Source organism: Danio rerio, chromosome 16 (assembly GCF_052040795.2).
Source record: "Danio rerio strain M-AB ecotype USA chromosome 16, GRCz13ab, whole genome shotgun sequence".
In the NCBI taxonomy this organism is placed as follows: domain Eukaryota; kingdom Metazoa; phylum Chordata; class Actinopteri; order Cypriniformes; family Danionidae; genus Danio; species Danio rerio.
This window is the reverse complement of record NC_141036.1, coordinates 32997444-33021505: the sequence shown is the minus strand read 5'-3', so window position 1 is coordinate 33021505 and position 24062 is coordinate 32997444. Positions and strand designations below refer to the sequence as shown.

General features: G+C 35.3%; 2 protein-coding genes across 10 annotated transcripts in view; both read right to left on the bottom strand.

Moving 5' to 3' along the window:
* Window positions 1-2470: 2470 nt before the first annotated feature.
* On the bottom strand, window positions 2471-8012 carry s100v1 (S100 calcium binding protein V1). Its single transcript, NM_001366340.1, is given in 3 exon segments — window positions 2471-3201; window positions 6585-6716; window positions 7952-8012. Coding segments are annotated over 3 exon segments (318 nt in total). The 5' UTR covers window positions 7964-8012; the 3' UTR covers window positions 2471-3027.
* Window positions 8013-8409: 397 nt separating this feature from the next.
* The window catches only part of dcst2 (DC-STAMP domain containing 2), a 17348-nt gene continuing 1695 nt past the window's right edge, over window positions 8410-24062 (bottom strand). For 2 of the 9 annotated variants that reach the window (XM_087285815.1, XM_087285817.1), the window contains exons 4-16: window positions 22492-22593; window positions 22175-22333; window positions 21584-21649; window positions 19517-19730; window positions 18011-18168; window positions 14497-14661; window positions 12855-13022; window positions 11233-11333; window positions 10804-10934; window positions 9979-10109; window positions 9797-9884; window positions 8675-8761; window positions 8414-8577 (exon numbers count right to left, since the gene is read on the bottom strand). In XM_087285815.1, the coding sequence (XP_087141941.1) occupies window positions 8499-8577; window positions 8675-8761; window positions 9797-9884; window positions 9979-10109; window positions 10804-10934; window positions 11233-11333; window positions 12855-13022; window positions 14497-14661; window positions 18011-18168; window positions 19517-19730; window positions 21584-21649; window positions 22175-22333; window positions 22492-22593 (1649 nt within the window). In that variant the 3' untranslated portion in view covers window positions 8414-8498. 9 annotated transcript variants of the gene reach the window in all.

The window sequence follows — 24062 nt, the reverse complement described above, 5'->3', positions numbered from 1 at the left end:
TGCACTAGTGTTGTGAGAAACGCACCAAAGCAACTGAAAAAAACTGAAAGTAAATGTAGGAGGCAGAGCTTTCTCTGAATAGAAATTTGCCTCAGTCATTGTTTTTTGTTTTTTATTGATTTTTTTTAATGTAGCTTATTTCTTGATATGGTTTGATTTTATTACTCCTGTTTGTTCTTACTAAATAGCTACTTTCTGTTGTTAAAGTTTTAAAAGAAAAACATATTTTCATCTTAGTGAAACAATGGGTGTATTTTTATTTGCAGCCAAATCTGTTCTGTGGCTCACAGATACCATATAAATCTGAGAAAATGGAGGAAGTGAAGAGCGTAAGTAAAAGCAGAACTGGTGTCATGCTGTATGTATTTCTAGAAACTGAAGGACCATTGTCTTTGAACCAGTTTGACTAGAAAAATTCTCATACCTGCAAGGCCCTTCTATATCCTACATTTAGTAACAACAGCACAAAGCAATGCCAGTGCAATGCCAACTAGAGTGGTTAAATCAATTAATGTTATAAATAGATAAAGATCAAAAGCTAACAGAACTAAAGTGTAATGAAACAAACATCAGATTTAATTCAAGCAATTGTACCATGTTTTGCATGTTTTGGTTTGAGCTGCTAGCATTGCTCTAACTCCAAGGAAGTCACAAGTTGCTAATCAGCAACATTTTAGGCCCACTTTCTTTTCACTCATCATAGCACACGTGCTGCTGATGATATGACAATAAAAGTGATTTAATTTGATTTTGTTTTTTTTTTTAAAAGCATGCTCGAATTTTAAATTTTTCCCCACTGTATGTTTAAATGGCATTTTTATGATGTACATATAAAAACATTCATACCAATTTTTAGATTAACCATATATATTTTTGGAAATTCTTTAAATCTTTATTCCTAATTGTCTAATGTTGAATGTATGCAGCAAATGGTGCTCATACACACTTTGATGCTTTAAAAAGTCATAACTACAACTAGGGATGCTCCGATTAGGATTTTTGCAGCCGATACTGAGTACCAATTATTTGTCATGCTGATCAGCCGATGCCAAGTACAGATTCTGATGCTTTATAATGCATATAGCACATTAAGTATGCTACTAAAGTGAAGATTTCTCCTTGCCTAGGAGAATAAATCAAAGATGTTGCACATAAACATGTCTCTTATAACCATTTAGTGTGGACATGTAATGGTCAAAAGCAGCTTTACAGGAAAAAAAAGATAAAACGGATACAAAAAATGGTAAGAAAAATCACCAACAAAGCAATTTGGAAATATTGCAAATGATGGAAGAAGAATTGAACATGTAACAATGAAGTTTGGAGCGCATATTAGATGCATAAGAAGTTAAATTCCACACCTTTAAATCCATTACTTCTTTACTAAAAGGAAATAGCTCCATAAACTATATTATTAAATATTTAAGGAAAAAAAAAAATATATATATATATATATAAAATCTGATTGGCTGATAGCCGTAATATATTTCAGTAATATCAGCACCTGTACAGCCTCTTTACCCTTTGTGTATTACTCCGCCCACATACAGCAAGCAAAAAGCAGACACTACAGATCTAAAGTTTAAAAGATGCTTGCTCAGCTGTTTAACTGTCAGCTTATGATTTGAATCTGGAAGAAAGTAGTTCCTCATACAAAAGGGTTTTTGAGACTCTCCATGTTTGATTTTGTTTTTATATACACAATTATGCTGTCAAACTGTTGTTTAAACGCAATATCACACTCGTAGCAGTGCGATATGGCTGTATATCGGCAGTGGTGGAGGCACTGCGGCCTCGTGCCAACGCACACCTCCCACCAGTGCCGATATACAGCCATATCTCACTGCTACTCGTGTGATATTGCACATATATATATATATATTAACATTTCCAGCAAGGTTTTAATGAACTTGCAATATTGTTGAAAACACAAAACTTTCAGTTCTGAAAGGCAAAAAGATTTCAGTTCTTATTTGTCCTCTGCTTGGAAACTCAAAAATAAACAATTGTGGTCGGTTCATGAGATCAGACAGATTAGCGAGTACCAATCAAGTCATGAAATGTGATTATTGGCTGATACCGATCTCTGGCCGATCAATCAAAGCTTCAGGAGTCTACTACAACACTCCTCTCCTTACCAAAATCTCAGATTGTCAGATGGTGGTTCTTGATGATGGTGAATCTTTTGTGTATTGTTTAAAAACATGGTGACACTTGAGTTTTTAAAAAGTTTACCTTAAATGTATTATATGATTAATATGACTCCACGTTTAAAACAATTAAAAATAATTCCACGTTTGGCTCCCGACTCTTCCATCATCACTTCTAAGTTTCATATCTAGGCTCTCTGTAAGCCTAAAGGGATGTGGAATGGTTTGTTGTGTTCCAATGAGGATTAAATAACATCTATAGAGATCAACAAATATCATCTCCATCATGTTCAGCTATATTTAAATTATGCCAACTCACAAATCTTTGCACATATTTAATAATATCAACACAGATAATTACATTGTGTTACCATAAACCCAAATACAGTACAGAATATGTCGTGTCATCTCTATTTCCCTCTAAAATACTTCACATTATCTGTTTATGAATTCATGTCAGTCAGCACAAACAAATACGATCACAATTGTCACATAAAAACTTTTTTTCCAATTAAGTGTATAAAAAATATAGTTAAAATATTGAGCAGGCTAAAAGTGACACACAAACACAAAAACCTGCAGCACCAGAACAAATAAGGAAATAAACGCGCCACTGGATCTTATGTTATCTGGCCGAACAGGTGTGGCTCAGGTTACACTGATGATAGAGATTATACAGGCGGTCTGTTTCATAAGAGCTTGAGGGGTATTTATTCAGGAAGCTCCTTGTGACACCTAATTATGATAAGACCTCAGTGACCAGCAGAAAAATGCAGAGGAATGATGGGAAATAGGAGTGACAGATTGGACGTGTTTTCTCAGGGCAGTGGCGGACATCTACGTAATGTTGAACGGTCTTGTTTGCTCAGGGCCGGTCTTACATCAAACTGCATTTCACACATTTCACCTGCTTCTCTTTGCTCTGCAATCCAAATTGATTATTGGCCAGAGACTCAACCAGTTGCCAAAAATCCTTGAACGTGATGCCCTGCCCTTCTTCCACGTTCAAATCCTTCAGGATTTTGCTGAGTCCTTCCTGGTCCCCTGCTGTCTGAAAGAGAATAAAAAGGGTGGGGAAATTAGAGGGTGTGGAAAACTGTGCAAATCAAATATTATCATGATTATACATTGTTGACCAAACGCTTTCACTGGTCTGAATAAACATATCATTGATTAACGTCTCATATTAGGGCTGCATGATATTAGGAAAAAATATACATTGCAGTATTTCTTTTTTTTATTATTATTTATATCACAATTTTTCTCAAGATAGCTTAATGATTTTAGGTTGATTGTAGATCTGTCACGATATAAATTTTTTGTTGTATGATATATTGCACCAAAATATATTGCGATAAATGATATTAGTGTTATTTTAAAAACATTTTATACCACTCGTTATATAATGCCAGAGGGACAATATAATATCATCACAAAGCAAGTACACTTCCAAACAAAACTAAATATTTTATTCTTAAGTTGATTTTATTTCATTATAGTATTTTTAACAATTTAATAATTAGCCATTGGTATCAGAATGTGAAAATGTGTATCCTAAACAAATAATAAAAAAATAGTTATCAAAAAAAGTGCAGTAAAAGTAACAGAGGATGTTACCAGGTTTATTTTCAGTTGTCAGACACCCACATGAAAATATACTATAGTAATTTATAGTAAATACTATAGTGTTTTTAACAATACTGACACCTCCAATAGAGATAGAGATGTTGCACAATCAGCTAAATTAAGCTAGAATTGTTTTTTATGTATAGGCGATATACAGTTAAAGTCAGAATTATTAGCCCCCCTGAATTATACCCCACTGTTTTCTTTTTCTCCAATTTCTGTTTAACGGAGGGATTTTTCAACACATTTCTAAACATAATAGTTTTAATAACTCATTTCTAATAACTGATTTATTTTATCTTTGCCATGATGACAGTAAATACCTAGATATTTTTCAAGACACTTCTATACAGCTTAAAGTGACATTTCAAGAGTTCACACTTAGCTGATGATTGATTATAAAGCTTGTTTGACATGCTGTCCCGGGAGAGAGCCCTGAGCTTATAAGATCCTTGAGCCAGGGGTTCCCTCCCGTTTGCAAGGTGGGAGGGGAGTTTGAGCTCAGGTAGATCTTGAGAACTCCCCTGCTGTAATAGCTAATGAACATATAGTGATTGCTCTTAAGAGATAACTACTTACTAGGAGCATGTCTATGGTGCCGATTTGGATTAGTCAATTGACTTAAGTTGCTTGTTTTTGGGTGATGGGAGGAAACCGGGGAACCCAGGGGAAACCCACGTGAGCACAGTGAGAACATGTAAACTCCGCACAAAATTGCTGGCCGGCTTGGTAAGGACTAGAATCAGTGGCGTTCTTGCCGTGAGGCAACAGTGCTAACCACTGGGCTACCGTGCCACCCATCTAGTAATGGAGGAGGAGTAGGGGTGGAAGGAGGGTTCTTTAAAATGAAGATAGCTGTTATATGGAACTTAGGGTATTTATAGTGGCTGAGGAATCGTCTGATTGGTGAATCATAAATTGAATAATGCGGGACCGGCTGCAAGCAATCATAAGCACGTGATCCTCTCGAAATTAGTTTATATATAAGCTTCACTTAAAGGCTTAACTAGGTGAATTAGATTAACTAAGCAGGTTAGGGTAAATATGAAATTTATTGTATAGTGATGGTTTGTTCTGTAGACTATCAAAAAATATATAGCTTAAAGTGGCTAATAATTTTGACCTTACAATGGTTTTTAAAAAAAATTAAAAACTGCTTTTATTCTAGCCAAAATAAAACAAATAAGACTTTCTCCAGGATTTTTTTTTATCTGACATTATTTGAAAATGTCCTTGCTTCTCTTAAACATTATTTGGGAAAAATCAAAGGGGGGCTAATAATTCTGACTATAACTGTATAATTGCATCACCAAAATGATTGAGGTTATGTCCATGTGTTTAATGATAAAACAATATATTGATTATTGTGACAGGCCTAATTGATTGGGAGGATTTTGTAGGGGAGTGCAAAAAATGTAATCAACAAATTATAAGTGGAGATAAATAGAGCACATATACAAATGACACAGAAATAAAATAATCAAATGTACAATAAAGCAGTGTATTCTTCATTGTGTAAATAATTAAATACAATTAATCTTTGTTAAAGCTACAAACAGAATTTTCCTTGTGCTCAAGTGCTTTAAACTTGCTCAAAATGTTTAAACAAGCCATAAAACACAAGCAATTGATACAGTTTTCACTTAATTATGGTTAAACTAAAAATAAATTATCTTGTGTTGTAAAATGTTGTACCTTGTCAACAATAATCCTGACTCCACACTGCCTGTCCTGCGATTGTGACCATTGCTTATTCACACATTGCGATATTGATGCTGAAACTATATATCGTGCATCCCTTTCTCTTATTGAAGTTTCACATTTAGTAGAAAATGCTAAAAACTTGAAATGTCTGAATTGAACTCCAGAATTTCATTCCAGAACCTATTGCTGCTTCTGAATTGCATGCTGTGCTACATTTGGTTCGAAGTTGTCTTATGTAGCATAAATGTGAAATGTGGATGACTGTGACTGTCATGTGAACTACGGCATCAGTTGTGTCATTCACAATTCTTCTCTTATGTCCTCAAGGGATAGTAAAATATTCATGGAATGCACAATTCAGACTCTCACAGAGAGTAGGGATCTAGTTTTTGCATATGTGTAATGTGGTTTTTGCATACTGTGTCGTTATTACTATGACTCTGACATTCTATTTGGTTTGCCTACCGTACTGTTTTATGTCTGCATTTTTTAATGGAGGAATTGCTTGAGTTTCTTAAATTATCATATTTTCAATACATAACTCTAGTCAGCTCTAAACTATGATAAGCTATTGTAAATAAAAGCTGTGGCTTCTGGTTTAATTGTGTTTTTTTATTTTGGGTATTTCTATGATATTGTTAATTTTAAGAGTCTTAAATGACTTAAATGTGCTGAAATAATGTGATGACAGAATGTTGGGTGCTAATATTACAATTACAGATTGCTGGCTGAATTTGTGGGCACACAAATAGGAAGAAACTACAGGAGCTCTTAAGTTTTCATACTTTTTGGGATTTTTGGAAGAAGCTTGTTCTGTTATTTAGCTGAGTACTTATTAGGATCAACAAATCGCTGATTTTCTAAGACTCTTAACTATCGAAATAATGTCTTTAAATTAAGTTTTATAGGTTGCATGTCAGTCTGTTATTATAGGGACATCAACATTACATTTTCATGAACCTAAACAATATGACGAACAAAATATACTATGGTTGATTGCTTTAGATGTCAGGTACTCTTGGGTGGTCAATAAAAACTCCTAAGGAAGCTAGACTACTGTTTTAAGTTTGAAGATCTAGTTACTCAAGGCTTTTCCTGACTTACTTTCACCATGGTGGGCAGCTCTTTGGAGAGCATGCTCTGGAACTCCTGGGCTGTGAGCGAATCAGCATTATTCGGTGATGCTGAGTAAAAGTTTGTTACCAAGGTGTTGATGGCCAACTCTAGATCTGTGTACTACAGAGAAGGAGCAGTTTAGATTCAAGTACAGCTAGAATGTCTCTATAGCCACATAGAAATAAAATATTCAAAACATTGTTAAAATATATACGTATACCAATGCCATAGAAGAAATTTCCTGAGTTCCCTGAAGAACATTCCAGTCAAGAGTTATTAAAATAATACATATTTGACTTTGAAGAGGATTTTAGGGTTTTATAGAACTTTTTTCCACTGTAAGAAACGCTTTTTGTGGTATGTAAATAATCTATAGATACCAATAAAGATAATTTATTTTTAAGAATATGGTTTTACCAACTTTTAGGCCTTTAAGAACTTCAAGTTGAAACCATGTCCATTAAAAAGGTGGTTCAGTATTAATATACAAGATTATAAAACCCCTTATATTAATATTTATAATATAATATTCTTACAATACACAGCAAAAAATGGTTTCAAAATTGTCACAACTTTTTTTTAAACTAAGTTTAATTTTGTTTAACCTTTTACAAAAATGTCTATTATTTCTACTTAATGAAGTTCCAAATCTTTGAAGTTAATAATGTAGTAAAACGTAGGGTAATTAAACTGTTTAAAGAGTGAAATTAAATTACAGACTGTAACTTAGCATATTGACTTGGCCTATAAGGGTTTGTGTTTGTTAAAGCTTTGTTCCATTCCTCATAAAATCCTTTGTATATTAGTTATAATCCATTTGTTTGCTGTTGAACAGGAGCTGTAGAGACCTGTTATACCTCGGCTTTACAATACATTCCACTGCTAGACAGTTCAGCATGACTGACATCCTACTAAAACTCTGGGCGTTGGTCACAAAAAAGACATTAAACACATGTCTACTAAACGCGGTTATAATAATAATAATTATTAATATTGTCTTGTTAGAGTTTTTACACTATCTAATGTCCATATATAACAGATATTGTTCAAAACAAAGTAACCTGTAAATAGGCTATATACTGTAATGTGGCCTATCTATAGGCTACGTTAAATGTAAGATAGGCCTATTAGCTCATGCGATAGTCGACATTATAAATTAGTCAATGTAAAATAGCCTACATAAATACATTTTAGTAATACAAAATTTAATCTGAATGAATACAATTAGATGGATAGAAACGCCTGTTTTAAAAGAGTCTGTCTTTGAAATCAAAGTTATGACCAAAAGATAAGCTTAAGTGAAATAGGCTATACACGTGAAACAAGCAACAAAATACATCACAAATAAAACTTACCTCTGTCGCCATTGGGCTGGTTTCAAGTCCCGTGCGGAAACTAGAGCAGGTGAAGAGAAGTGAAGGTATTTCATCACCTGACCAGTGTAGCTTTGCGCGCCCCCGACACGCCCACTCTTCACGAGCGCGCGGCTATTGTCAAAGTTTTTACAGTACTCAGTTTGTGAATTCGTTTTAATTTTTGATAAAGACTGGGACTGGGATATACATTGCAGTGTAATTCAGAAAAGCTCTTTTAAATACATTGTTACAGGTAGCATAATAACTGTAGCAACATCATGTAGGCTTACTCTACATTCCTTAGACATTGAATGACGTTAGCCAATGTAACCAGACATACCACATTCTGACAGATGTAATGAGATAACATGAGTTAACGTTTCCAAATATTTGTTTCATCACGTATAGATCCACACTATAGTGTGGCCAAGGTAATAAAAACACATGCACACAAACACTAGCTGCCTCTGTTGTAGCACATTTATTCACGACCATATACCCGAATGCTTTCAACACACCAAATATACAGCATAAAGCATATTTTGCCTTAGATTATGTTAATAGCCTCCGTATTCTGATTGCTACTTTGGCCATTGATCCATACGGAATGATCCTGATCAGAGATACTGTAGCAATCAAACAAAAAAGACAAAAGGTTTAACTGTCAATGTCTCTTTTGGATCTGTATACCTCAAAAAATGGTGTTTTAATCTGGACACACACCTGATCTTTGCACTCTTTTCCTTTGTGCTCTGAGGTAAAGTTTCAGTTGGTTCCCATAAACTGGTTTGCTCCTCATCACTGGAGTCTCTACAACAAGGTATCCTTTATTTAAAAAACTTTGCTGTGCATTTTGAAAATAACAGGAATAAAAATTATTCTGAACAATGGTCATATTTTAACTTTTTCGAATCACAAAATCTCTCCCTGCATGATTGTACTCGTGTGATTTTTTTCTTTATAGATGAATGTATGTATTATTCTCTCAGCCCCTTGAGAGAAAGCCCCTTATTCCTATTTTCCAGTAGATAAAAAAAAATTCAATCAATTTAAATCAATTTATTGATTAAAACTTTAGAAGCCTTGTTGATTTATTTAAAATCATTAAAATGTTTGCTATTTACCATATTTTTGACAGTTTAACCCACATTTTTAAGACCTGTTTTCATTACTTGGTCATCATATACAAAGGCGGCCACTTTATTAGGTACACCTGTCCAACTACTTGCTAATGCAAATTTCTAACCAGCCAATCACATGGTGGCAACTCAATGCATTTAGGTATGTAGACATGATCCAAATGATCTGCTGCAGTTCAAACCGAGCATCAATGAGTGACAATGAGTTCAGTGTACTCAAATGGCCTCCACAGTCACTAGATCTCAATCCAAAAGAGCACCTTTGGGATGTGTTGGAACGGGAGATTCGAATCATGGATGTGCAGCTGACAAATCTGTAGCAAATACGTGATGCTATCATGCCAATATGGACCAAAATCTTTGAGGAATATTTCCAGCATCTTGTTGAATCTATGTGAAGGACAATTTAGGCAATTCTGAAGGCAAAAGTTGGTTAGTAAGGTATAGTACCTAATACATTGACCAATGAGTGTATTTCTAATAGTAATGGAATGCAAAAAAAGTATTAGATTTACAATTTGATTTATTCATCCAAACTTTTCTAAATTCCTTGAATTTTTTTAAAATAAAGATTTCCATGATTACTGTAGGACTATAGTGGAATTGCATTAGCATTTAAATTATAGAAATCACAAGGCTCCACTCTGATTTATTCCAGTAATGTTTTTTAAGGTGTCAATCTATATCTTTTTTTTTGTTTACTCACAGTTCTTGCTCCTCTTGAACTGTGAGGGCTCCTGTGCAGAAAACACAGATTTCCCCCATCAGTTTGAAGCACAGCAAACAGTAACGGCCTGTGAAAGGAAATCATTTCACCCAGCAGGTTAGTCAATTCTTTTTGACAATCTAATCTGAAATCAATCTTTTCCCTCAAGTGAAAAAACCAACCTGTGCAGCGAGGGGTAGGACAGATGTGCACTTTATCATCACAACCTCTTGTCTCCAACACTTTCCCACAAGCCATGCAAGATTCTTTCCCAATATCCAGGAGCCTGGCTATGATGGAACCCCCTGGCAGACTGTAAAAAAGGCGTTCTTCAGGTTTTATGATGGTACAGGTATGACTTATTAAATAAGCTTTAATTTAAGACACAGTAAAGAAAGTTAATTGCTTGAAAGAAATGCAATATGCTATAATGTTCAATAAATATACATTTATAGGGAGCACAGAAGTCAGCATTTGGAAAATACAACTTCATCTCCATTAGTTTTTAATTCGTTTTAAATAATAAAAAATTAGTAAACAAATTGATTATGGTTTAAATAACTGCTGTTTTTCTCTAGTACTTTTTTGCTTTTTTTTGCATCGCAGATTTGTAAAGATTTCTAAATAAATATATATTTACTTGGGAAACAAAAGAACAATTTTTCATACTTCACTGACAGATAATCAACTTTGTTTCGACAATGTTTTTATGTTTACAATATATTACACTAAATATTTCTGGTTATTATTAATACTGAAAATATTTTAGCGGGCTCAAATGTTTATGGAAACTGTGTTAAAAATGTGGAACTTTTTAAAAATGGAAAGGAATAGCAATTTATCTATATAAATATAATTGTAACAATGTAAATATGTTTTCACTTTCAGTCAATTTAATCTGAATTGTTTAATTTATTACTCTAACTTTAAAAATATTGCTGCTAGGATGTTATTAAGCAGAAAAACGAGTGATATTTAGTGTGATTTGTATAGCAGTTTAAACTCACTGTTTGGCCAGTGCTTGCATAATGCCACCTTGTTGCTGGTCCACCTTGTTACGTTGTACAGCCTTCATTAATGCTTTTCCCAAAGACCCACGCTGAGTGAGAATATGCTTGTGAAGGTATTGAATCCTCTTCTGCAACATACATTCATGTAGTTTACACAACTTTATATTTAATTAATTTGTTTAGTCATTGTCCATTTACAAGCCAAATCTGACTTATTGTTAAAAAAAAGCACATACAAGTTCTTTATTCTTCTCCATTATACACAGTTCCCTTCAATTGATTAAAATTCTTAGTGCATTAGAAGTAATAGCAAGCCCTCGGTGTGATCAGCTTAGTATATTTTGGTAAATGCTTTATATCAGTATACAGGAATAATTCTATAAATGGTAAATGTGCATGAAACTATTAAAGCTGTCGTTGTCTTACTTTTTCTCTTTCGGGATGGTACCTGGCACACACAAACCTCTTTAAACGTTTGACGTAGCCACCAGCAATCACAATAAACAAGGTGAAGCCATAAAGGAGACCTTTGTTTGAAGAGAAGACAAAGGTCAGGGATATAACCAAATAAAAGTTAAATGTTTGCATATAGCCATTGTTTTTGCTGTTATTAAGCTGCGGTCTGTGGAGCCGTTGTAAAATATAAAAACATTTCTGACTAGAAAAAAAAATATGGCTGCATCTAAAAGCAATAAAAAGAGTTCAGAGGTTGCATTCCAGGATAGGAAGCCATTCAATTTCTGTTTTAATCCTCTCCTGAGGTTCCATATTCTGATCGAATTTCGAAAAATCCTGTGCATTCCGTTTTTGACAGTTGAGATAAAAAAAAAAAAACATAATTTCTTGAAGCACTGTTTGGGGGTAATTTTTTGTATTAATGTTTGAAAGAGTTTCTAGAGTTCACACTTAGCTGATAATTGATTATAAAGCGTTTGGCATGCTGTCCCGGAAGAGAGCTCTGAGCTCATAAGATGCTCGAGTCCAGGGGTTTTGCAGGGGGAGAGGGGAGTAAGAGCTCAGGTAGGTCTCGAGAACTCCCCCATTTATTATGGCAGATTAGAGATTGCTAATGAAGATACACTGCTGATTAAAAGCTTGCCTATGGTGCACGTTTGGTCAATTTACCTATGTATCATGTCTTTGAACTGTGGGAGGAAACCGGAGAACCTGGGGTAAACTCAAGTGAGCACCGGGAAACCATGTAAACTTCAATTCGAAGATGACTAAGGTAAGGCACTCTGGTTATTTATAGTGAGTTAGGAGTCATCTGATTGGTGAATCATGCATTAGCTAATGCAGGACCAGCCACGGTCAATCATAAGCACATGATCCTTTCGAAATTAGTTTATAATTAAACATCACTTCAATATTGTAGTACGCAAATATTCCATGTTTATATCATGCTGTTCATGCACACTCTAAAGTAATTCTGCTGCTTGTTCAAACTGATTCATTCATTCATTCATTCATTCATTTTGTTTTTTGGCTTAGTCGCCACAGCGGAACAAACCGTCAACTTATCCAGTATATGTTTTATGCAGCAAATGCCCTTCCAACCGCAACCCATCTCGGGGAAACATTCATACACACTCATTTACACACATACACAACGGACAATTTAGCCTACCAAATTAACCTATACCACATGTCTTTGGACTTTGGGGGAAACCGGACGAAACCCACGCGGACACGGAGAGAACATGCAAACTCCACACAGAAATGCCAACTGACCCAGCCGAGGCTCGAACCAGCAAACTTCTTGCTGTGAGGTGAATGTACTACCCACTGCGCCACCGCGTCACCCTTGTTCAAACTACTTATATAAAATGAGGCAACTTAATTGTTTTATCCTCAATCCACTTAAATCTGCAAAAATAATTAAGTTAACATAATCGATTTTAAGTTAACAATCGTGTTAAATACACGTGTTAAAAAAATCAATGATTCAGAGTTCTGCTGTTCAGTGCTTGACCACTGGGAGTCACTGTAAAACAACTGATGACCGCATGTGCAATATAAGTACATAATACTTCGAATTGTAGTTTTACCAATGAGCAGGTATCTCATGTAGTCAGGCTCCGAAGGCTTCACGAGACATTTCTTGCTTATCACAGTGATGTTTCCTTTCTGCAAGATGTCAAATGAGGCTGCAATGTCCCGGAAGATATCTGAGGCATAACCAGATCCATTCACTTGTACTGCAACAACTACTGGAGCTGAAGGTAAACAAAACGGTGACAGAAATCACGAGGTTGCAAAAACATTTGGCTGTAAAAAAAATGAAAAGATCTTGAGTTATTATATATCATTTTATATTTAAAGGTGTTATGAACTGGATTTTATGTTGTTTTTTTAATGTTTTCTTTGGTTCACTTTTAATAGTTTTTTTAACAAAACAAAAACAAACTTTAGATATAATAGGCAGAAACAGTAGAGACAGAAAGATAAGGTTTGAAAAATATGGTAAATTAATACTTTTTTGGATTAGTGTAGCGTACACTAAAAATCATATGGGACATTTTGTCAACAAATCAAAATAATCATTTTTTTAAATATCAAAATTTTTCAAATAATCTTTTTACTGTCAAAGCAATACTCTCAAATCCAAAATAGACAACACACTGCACATCACGTGAAAAGTCTGCATTGAAGGTCATTCATTCATATATTTTCTTTTCGCCTTATTCCCTTTCAGGGGCGGATTTAACCAACAAGCGAAGTAAGCAGCTGCTTAGGGCAGACAGGTGATGATTTTATCTATATTGAGTGTGGAGTGGCCCAACAATTCGCCAACAGTAATGCAATGTTATGCAAAAACATCGTTTTGCAACAAATTGACACTACACAATGTCTTGTAAACGTCTGAGGGATCACTGTCGTTTTGTTGCTCAAGTAATCGTGTGCTTGGTCCCTAGTATTTTTTCTCTCCAATAAAAACAGAAAAATTGGACAGGGCTAAAGAGGGAATGAAAAGAGCTAAAAAAGGGGTCTTATTGTGCAGAGGCCATCTTTCATCACTATCATAAATTTATATATATTAAAATTTAAAAGGAGCCATTTTGGCAGCTCAGTTTTAATAAAAGCTTTGTTTTGGCCTAAGAAAGCTTTGAGTTATGAAATTTCTTTTTTAAAGTACAATAATCTCTTACAAGCCAAAATATCTAATTTAATTTAATTCCATACTAATTAGGGCTGCACAATATTGGAAAAATCAGATCTTGCGATATTTTATTTTTCTGCGGTACATATTGCGATATAAATACAGTTTCACCAGATGGTTTAAATAGCTCTATTTGATAGTTTTCTGGGGAGCCTAACAGTATTCAGGTACTAAAATTCTTCCGTACGTCACCGTAGCCAGTGGAGTAAAATAATCTTGTTTTTGCTTCAAAATGTAGACATTTGGACTAGAAACAAGACATTTACGACATTTTTTTACATAAACTGTATAAGTTCTGGAGAGTAATTAAAAACAATTCTGTAGCTCCTGTCAACTATAATCCAGACTCAACATTGCATATCTTGCAATGTGACTATTGCGGAATCACACACTGCAATATCCATGCTGAAACAATATATTGTGCAGCCATATACTACTTATTTAATTTATTTACATACTAGTCAAACTGTGCAATGCAACAATAAAAAGCGTAGATTAAAATCAAACTGAGATTTTCATCTCATGTGTACCTTGTGCCACGATTTCACCCTGGGCCAGGTGGTGAACCAGCTCGAACATCCAGAACACCATGAGGTCAACAGCTATCAGGACGATGGTCATGACCATAAACCTGAGCAAAGACAACATCTGACCTGCTATAGCTCGTCTTTCCCTCACAGTCAGATACAAAGAGTCTGAGGAAGACATAAGAAACAAAGTCATTATCACAGTGAGATCTGTGTGTCTGTGGTCCTGGTGAAGTTGAATACTACAGTTTATTATCTGTGGTAGTATCACAGAGTGCTCTAGATCAGTTTTTTTTTTTTTTTACTGGTTTTACTCTAGAGATATTTGGCATTCCAACATGAGATTAATTCCAAGCAAATGTCAATCTTGCCATGAAAAAATGTTTTCGGCAAAATATCGAAATTGTTTCGGCGTTTTTTTGTGTAGGCAAGTATTTTACAGTGCTTTAAAAATACTCAATACTCTCTGGTAATGTTTTTAAACTATTAAATTGAATTAACCAAAATGACACAAGTGCCAATTTCACATCTGCACATCCATAACGGTGCTTTTTTCTCACAAATGCAAAAAATGTCACATAAAATAAAATCAATCGTTTTTGTTATATAAACACCAAACTCTTTTGATTATTTCTTATGGTTTGTGCAGTTAAATTCACAGATTTTCTAAAAAGTATGTTGTTTACTGTAAACTCACAAACTTTTTTGGTCACATCCATAATGCATGTTTATTTCTCTGTGAATTTATGTTCTGAGATTTTACTGCAAATGTCACATCCATAGCGCTGGAATTGGTCATGACTAAACTTGTATCCCATTTTATCTCCTTTAAAATGTAAATATGAAAATGTAAGTGTATAAACATGGAAAAAAACACACATATGAATAAATGACAAATCAATAAATATAGAGTTATTGTTGTTTTACTTTTCTTTACATATTCACTATATATGTATCTTTTAATTTGTTCTTTTTTTTATATTTCTTTGCGAATATAAATAAATAAATAAATATATTTATTAGAACCAGACAACATGAGATACCTGACTGGTATGGGATGGGAATCTTGCACAAAAAAATTATATATATATATTTCCCTTTTTCCTTTCCTTTTTTGTTTCCAAGCCCAGATTCGTCAAAATACCAAAAACTGCATCTATTGGATATCACACACAAACACACACACACACACACACACACACACACACACACACACACAGTGGACACAGACACACAGCGTGCATGTTTAACTTTGCGCTGTTTTTGCATGGCAAATTTGACAGGATACATGTTAATATACACTGCTGTATGGATATCAGTTATGTTAATGTACAAAATAAATCTGATTTAACGTCCACAAACTGGGATTGAAGTTTTATAATTAATCTTTTATAATTTTACTGACATGTGGCTGTGGTGCTAAAGTAAAGTCGCTGCAATTCATTACAATCATGCACTGTTTTAAAAATGTTTTAAACTTGTAAAACTCATTCTTGACCACATTTGATGAAGATTGATGATCACAGCGAGCTGAACAGATCTTTTAATCCCGGTTACTTTTCGCACGTGCTGTTATGGCTGCTCGATTAACGTAAATATCATAATCATGATTATTTTGGTCATAATTGTAATCACGATTATCAGTTGAAGTCAAAATGATTTGCCCTTCTGTGAATTTTTTTAAATGTATAAATATTTCCCAAATGATGTTTAAAAGAGGAATTTTTCAAAGCATTTCCCATAATATTTTTTCTTCTAGAGAAAGGCTTATTTGTTTTATTTCGGATAGAATAAAGCAGGTTTAAATGTTTTGAAACCTATTTTAATAGCTCATCATTTATAGCCCCTTTAAGCAATATATATTTTTGATTTTCTGCAGAAAAATCTACTGTTATACAATGACTTGCCTAATTACACTAATTAAGCCTTTGAATGTGACTTTAATCTGAATACTAGTATCTTGAAAAATATCTAATAAAATATATTGTACCGTCATCATAGCAAAGATAAAAGAAATCAGTTATTAGAAATTAGTTTTTAAATCTGTTATGTTTAAACTGTGCTTTAAGCATCTTCACTGTAAGAAAAAAACTTTAGCCACAAAAGTTCTTCAGTCAAGAGCAGTGAGGGATTTTCTCCTTTTGTTGTTTGATTAATAATAAAAAAAAGGTGGCAGCAGGAATATTGTGCGCTGTCACTTTAAGAACAGCTCTGATATGGTTCTGTTTTACGAGTCTTTTGATTCTCAACTTGTTTGTTTATTGCACAAATAAGGGTTAATATGAATAATCACTAAACACCGTGCTCTGACACAAATGTCCATGTATTTGACCATTAAAGCGCTCACATTAAGATGGCGTTAGATGTGTGTGCTCTGCTCTTCTCCGAGCCTGTCCGAGGCTAAGCGCGGCTGCAAAAGTTACATGACAGTACATGCTTTTAGTCATTTTCACGTGGAACTAAGCTTTGCCCGCAACAAATGTGTACAACTGGAAAGGGGGCAGTATATGATGGAATAATCATTTATCTCGATTAATGGCTTTTCATAATCGTTAGAAGTCAAAATCGAAATCGGATTTTCGATTAATTGCACAGCCCTACGTCCTGTCTTTGACATGATTATGCTTTGAGGGCATCCACTGTGTAAAACATATGCTGGATAAGTTGGCGATTCCCAGATTAACAAAGTGACTAAGCCGAAAAGAAAATGAATGACATGATTGCATATATAAATGGGTTGTTTTTGTTCCAGTCACATACATTCATTCATTTATTAATTTTCTTGTCGGCTTAGTCCCTTTATTAATCTGGGGTCGCCACAGCGAAATAAACCACCAACTTATCCAGCAAGTTTTTACGCAGCGGATGCCCTTCCAGCCGCAACCCATCTCTGGGAAATAGTCACATACATTAAATGTTTAAATATCTCTGAAATAGTTACTGCTTATATAATTTTACCATCTGTACACCAATATAAGTAGTCAATGTGTGTGTCCTTGGATGGGGCTGTGTCGGTGTGGTAATGTGGGCTGGTGTGGCTACAATGCCAGGGCTGATTTTTAGTCCCAGTCTGCCCCTGCCTACACATAGTTCTGTCCAAACAACTCCCAAAAGATAATTTTCATCATAGGTGCCCTTTCAATTGCAAATATGCATGTAGGTCCAAACAATATATAACATTTTCCATGACAATGACAGTTTTGCTCCACCCCCCCTCCCCCAAGTACAGATGTGCTAAATTTTGTGGGCTACTTTACAGCCCTTTGACATGTTTTGTTGCTCTAATTGCGAAATCCAATTCCTGTTCTCTGATAGTTGTTGATGACCTTTGCCTTGTGAACTTGTTCTCCTCTTTCCTGGTTGGAAAGTGTCCTCCTCCACATTTCTGAACCCCTCAGCCTTCTTCAGCTCTATTTTACTTATCTAAACATTCTTTCCTTTCTTCCTTCCTCTTGACCCTTCACCCCACACCATCTTTTTGCTAACAGACACATTTACAGTGTATTCATTCACTCACAGGGCCTGATGTAGGTGAGAGCTTCTCTGTGGCTGAGAGGAAGTACTGTAGCTTTGCCTTGTCTGGAGCACTTCCTGTCCAGCTCAATGAACTGGTCTGTTATGTAGAAGTTCTCGAATTCATCGTTATGGAGGTACTTATTTTTGTACAGAACGACCCTGTTTAAGATAAAAAAGACAAATGAGCATAACACAAATGGGAATAGAGGTACTGTTTGTATATTTATAGCAGATTTGTTCTTTATGATGTCTGTGTGATCTGTAGACCAATCTAGAGGACTAATTCACTCAGGAAGTTCTAATGGACTTTCATATTAAGTATAAGTATCAGTGCGCTACGCAGTGGTGCAGTAGGTAGCGCTGTTTCCTCACAGCAAGAAGGTTGCTGGTTCAAGCCCCGGCTAGGGCAGTTGGCATTTCTGTATGGAGTTTGCATGTTCTTCCCATGTTTGCGTGGGTTTCCTCTGGGTGCTCAGGTTTCCCCCACAGTTCAAAGTCAGGTGCTATAGAAACTAAGTTGTGCGTAGTGTATGTCCTGGTTCCCCAGGTTAGGGGTTGAGTGTAGGGCTAATGACCCACCTCATAAAAATTTAGATATTACGAAACACCAACATGGTGCGTTGAAATATCAACTTCGCTATAAACAGCCCTTGGAGTAAATAAGTATTGGTCTCAGTAAATTATATAAGTTATGTATGCATACATAAGCATATGTAGTTATCATAATTTATTAACAAATTAAACTGTGCTATGTTTAGTTAATCTCAAATAACTCAAGTAACTTTTTCATCTTGAAATATTGTACATTTTCTTCACTTTCATCTGACAATAAACAACAGCAACAATAATAGCTATTATAATAATACAAAAATAAAATTAACAATGCAATTGCAAAAAAATGATGATAGTAGAATTACTATTTAGCTATATTTACAATTATTAATCACATTTAATAATAAAAAGTATTAATTAACAATAATTTTCATAAAATAAAAGTTTTTTTTTTCATAAAAAATAGTTATAATTAGGGCCAGACAGAATCTGCAGACATTATTTTGCTCTTTCTGCAGAGAATTTGTAAAAAAAAAAATGCAGATTTATGAATGAATTTGACAGTATCATAACTGAAAACATAATATATGAAATAAAAAATAAATTATCAATAATCAATAAAAAATAATAATAATATCACTGAAATTTAGTTACAAACTGAATAAATATAAATTTACACACATTTACACAAATATATAATTAGACTCAATGATGGGCTAAAAATCTGCAGAAATCTGTGGATCTCTGTGTGTGCAGATTCTGGGTGGCCCTAGTTATAATTAATTAATACTCAATGTCTTAAATTATTACAATGATTATTACTGTTATAAATCAATTTTTAAAAATGTAAACAAATTGACAAAAATTCTTTGGTAGTACTGATATAGTAAACATGTTATAAATGTATGTGGTTGTTGTTTACTATGTCATGTTGTGATTAACAGGAAGTACATACTGGACATAGATGAAGAGAAGCATGAAGAAGCCTGTGTATGTCAGCAAGGCCTTTAGCTCCTGCAGGAGCACCAGCTCTTCAGACACCTCCTCCATGATCTGCTGAGCCGCGTCCTGCATGGACTGACTGCTGTTCATGAGAAGCGTAAAGTTGATGGATGTAGAAATGTTGAATTCAAACTCTTTTTTAATTCGATCAAAGGCTGCAATGGTTGCTAGAGGTAACAACAAAAAACAAGAAAGTGGCTAACAACAAACTTTATTGGGTTAAATAGACATTTTAATCCTTATACAGTCTTGTTTAATCTTTGTTTTTTATCTTTTGTATCTTTTGTAACAAACACTGTACATCTCTCTATATTTAGGCTAAAACACTGCTTATTTATTTATTTAGGCCTACTTATTTGTATTTATGTTTGTACTTTCATTTTAGTTGTCTTTTATTTCTTTAATTCTACTTTCCAAAATGAAACCTCATTGCACTTAGCAAGTTTACAATGATAATAAAACTTGCTAACTAGTTTTTAATAATTAATGAAGGAACTATAATGCTTTGTTTTATTGTTTATCTTTATTTACAAGTGGCAGAGAATTTACAGCAACTGTATAGGCTATTTCAGTCTGTTTACATCCCGTCCCTTTGTGCCCCTGGTGGTATAGTGGCAAACTGCGGTCATACCTAAAAAACACATTCTTCTTTAGAGCTGCGTCGGTAGAAGGCGCGGCAGTAATGCTCATATTATAGTGTCACCTACCAGGGCCAGAGTGGGACTCCTTTTTAGCCCTGGAGTTTCAAGCATCAGACCGGCCAATCTCAGTTCACGACTGACTATATTAAAATAAGGTCATTTCCAATTCAGTTTATAATTACACTAACACGTCTTTTTCAAGAAAACAGCTGCTTTAGAATTCAAATGTTCAACAACCTTACAGTTTTATATGTCTTAACAATAAAAATGAAAAAAAAAATTTATTTAGGTGAGGATCGAACACGGATCGACAACGCTATAAAGCAACGTGCTGTCCACTGGACCACAATAACGCTGCTATGTTTGTGTGGCCGGAATGATAGTTACATCATCACCCTGCAGGCTGCAGTTTGCTCATGGGGCTGCGAGACAATAAATAAGAAGAGCGGAGCTGCGGCAAAATAATGAATAAAAAGAGTGAGGCTATGGTCAAATAAATAAATTAATGAAAAAAAAGTGCGACTGCTAAGAGTGCAAGCAGCTAGAAACACCGGGTCTCGCGGCTAAAAAACAGCTCCAAAAGGACTAAATATTCTGTGTTTAAAACAATTTTAAATGTGTCATATTTAAGAAACAAATTGCACTTCACTGACATACAAAAGATAACATACAATAGATTTCTTTTCCAACACAAGTCCTGAAGATATATGACTACAGAAAATTCATCCATTTGAAGGATTTCATTCATTCATTCATTTTCTCTTCGGCTTAGTCTCTTTATTAATCTGGGGTCACCACAGCGGAATGAACTGCCAACTTATCCAGCATATGTTTTACGATGGCTTGAACCAGTGACCTTTTTGCTGTGAGGCGATCGTGCTACCCACTGCGCCACCATGACGCCCCATTTGAAGGATTTTCAACATTTAAATTACATTAGGTTTACAAATCACAGCTGTTGTTTTTCAATTATAATAAAAAATCACAACGATGGAATCGATTTTCTCATAAACTGAAGGTTAAACAGGTTTTAGATAAGTCAATGATATCTTATAACTACTACACATACAAATGTATCCATATGCAAAACAAACTCTGATATCATCCACAGGCAAAACTTGAAAAAAACAAAAACAAAATACTACATATTTTCCATTTGTATCATGTAATTTTACAAAATAATGTTAAAATGTATCCTTGACAACTAAATAGCTTTTTGCATACTTGGCACTGGAAATTATTTATTTTTATTGGGGTTCAGAGCCGTTTTATAGTTTTGTTTTCAAATAAGAATGCACTAGGGTTAAAGAATCACTGTATACCAAGAAATCACTTAATACCTTTCAAAGTCTGACAAATCTCAGAAAAGCTGTACTTACGGTAAGCCAGAGTGGTCTTCAAGTGTTCTGCAATGTATGATGGCAAGATGCAGAACAGCTGTCCCACTGCAGGAAAGTTCATTGATATTATTAATAATAGGCATTCATTTTAAAAAGAACATATGCAAAAATAGCTTCTTTTAAAACAAATTTTGTGTTTGTATTATTTGAGAACGCAGTGTGGAGCAGCAAGAGTTCATGTTTAGATTTGAAGATGAGGTCAGACTGTTAAAAATGTAATAAATACATACACACATGGGAACTCAGCCACCCCTCTTCACACGGTAACATTTAGGGTACTTAGGCATGACTAACGTGACACTTATTGTAAATAAACTGTGTATATATCAAGCATCTGAGATGAACAGTACTTAAGAGTCTCTATAACACAAGAACGATTCGTCACAGTTGCTGCAACAGCAAAATAGACCTAATATACCAAATGCAATGAAGCCAAACCACTGTGACGCAGAAAAAAAACAGGATACAGTGAATTACAGTACAGAATCAGTGTGTTGTGGTTTTAAGGCTTCCCGTTGGAGTGTAATGACAGGCCTCTCGTGGCACTATAATCACATGCTAGTGACGCACCGCGTGCGAGTCCGCAGAGAGACTGGAAACCATCCAGGAGGTGGCAGAAAAATGAAAACACAGACAGCAGCTCCATGCAGTTCTCACGGGCTTCATCAAATAACCCAGTGCACTTCTCATAAGGCAGACCCAGATTGTCATTACACGCGTCGCCGATATCTGCCAGAAAGTGCAATACATTTCTTAGAGTACGAGCTGGAAAGGAAACAGGGAGACATGGAGACATGGAGACGTCAAACATGCACAAACCTCAAACCTCAGGGAATAAAATGAAAGGCACAGATGATGGGTTTACCGAATGTTTGTGATTCACTTACCAACATGCCGAACAGATTCACTAAGAGCCGTGATGAAGTTTTGTGCTCGGCCTGCCATCGAGTAAGCATTCCTCGCCATTTCCTTGATCTTATTCAGGGCCGCTAAAAAACACAACAGAATATCAGAACAGAAAACATGCAATTTGTGAATACATCTGAAGGCTGTGATTGCCTGAATCAGAAGTGTTTGAATAGAGAGGGTTTAATTAGCAGAGTAATAGCGCTGTTTTTCTTAAAATATTGCAACGCACACAACATTATGGCTGACATATCAAAGTTTGAAAAAGGACAAATTGTTAGTGCCAACATAGGCTCTTTTTGAAAATGTAGCCCTAAATACATTTCTGGAGATTGCGAATCATGTAGCCAGAAGTATGTATGGCTGCATTTCGTGTTTAAAATGAATGCTATGGGAAGTATGATGCCATTCCTTTTCATGCACAGCAGCTGACCACTTATCTTCGTATGGGCGGCTTTCCTGATGTTACCAATTTGTCCAGTTAGCTTGCCATGTATGTCGGTGGACTTGAGATGCAGAGAGAAGTTGACCTCAACGAGGGGGTTCGAGTCCGGCAAAGAACAGTTCCAGAAAGCATGTAAGACGAAACCGAAGCCAAAAAATAAAATAATCAAGTAAATAACAGAGTAAGAATGGGGTAAAATCTGAAAACATGGTAAAAATCAGGCACAGGCTTTTCTTTTTCTGGATTGCTTTTCAAAACTGTCGGTTGGGAAGTAGGTGGGCGCTGGTCAATCGGTGCTTTTGAAAACACTATTTGTTGGGTTTAGGGAAGGAAGAGGGTGGGTCAGTCAATCGGTCAGTCAGTCAGTCAGTTGACAGTAGCCTCTGGTGGATTCACACGAGAACAGCAGGTGCGAATGGCACTAACAGGAGAAATTTGAGATCCTAAAAAAGCGTACACAATGGCCTCTGGTGAATCTGCTGAAACAAAAACTGCAAAAATCGTACTTCCTGGGACGTATTAGGCTCTCTCCAGAAATGTATTTAGCTGTGCGTTTTCAGAATGAGCCTAGGTTGGTTGGTGTGCATCTCGCTGGCACATCTGTTACCAAGACAGCATGTCTCTGTGATGTATCAAGAGTCAAAGTAACTAGGCTAATGTCAGTATAAAACCAAGAAGGACGAACCACTTGCAACAGGAGTAACTGTGGATGCAAGAGGAAGCTGTCTGAAAGGGAAATCATAAAAGCACAGCTGCCCAGCTCAGTGCAGAATTAAATGTGCGTCTCTACTCTCCCGTTTCCAACAAAACCAGCCGCTATTCTGCAAGAAAATGGCTCAAAATTCCCTTAGTCACTGTGGAGGACATGTTTCTGACATTCCCAAGACAAATTGATGCTGTATTGGCAGCAAAAGAAGGCCCTACACCATACTAATGAACTATTGTGGTCTAAAACCAGTAGTAGTGACATGGTGGCTCAGTGGTTAGCACTGTTGTCTCAAAGCAGTAAGGTCACTTGTTCAAGCCTCGACTGGGTCAGTTGGTGTTTTTTGTGTGAAGTTTGCATGTTCTCCCTGTGTTTGCGTGGGTTTCCTCCGGGTGCTCTGG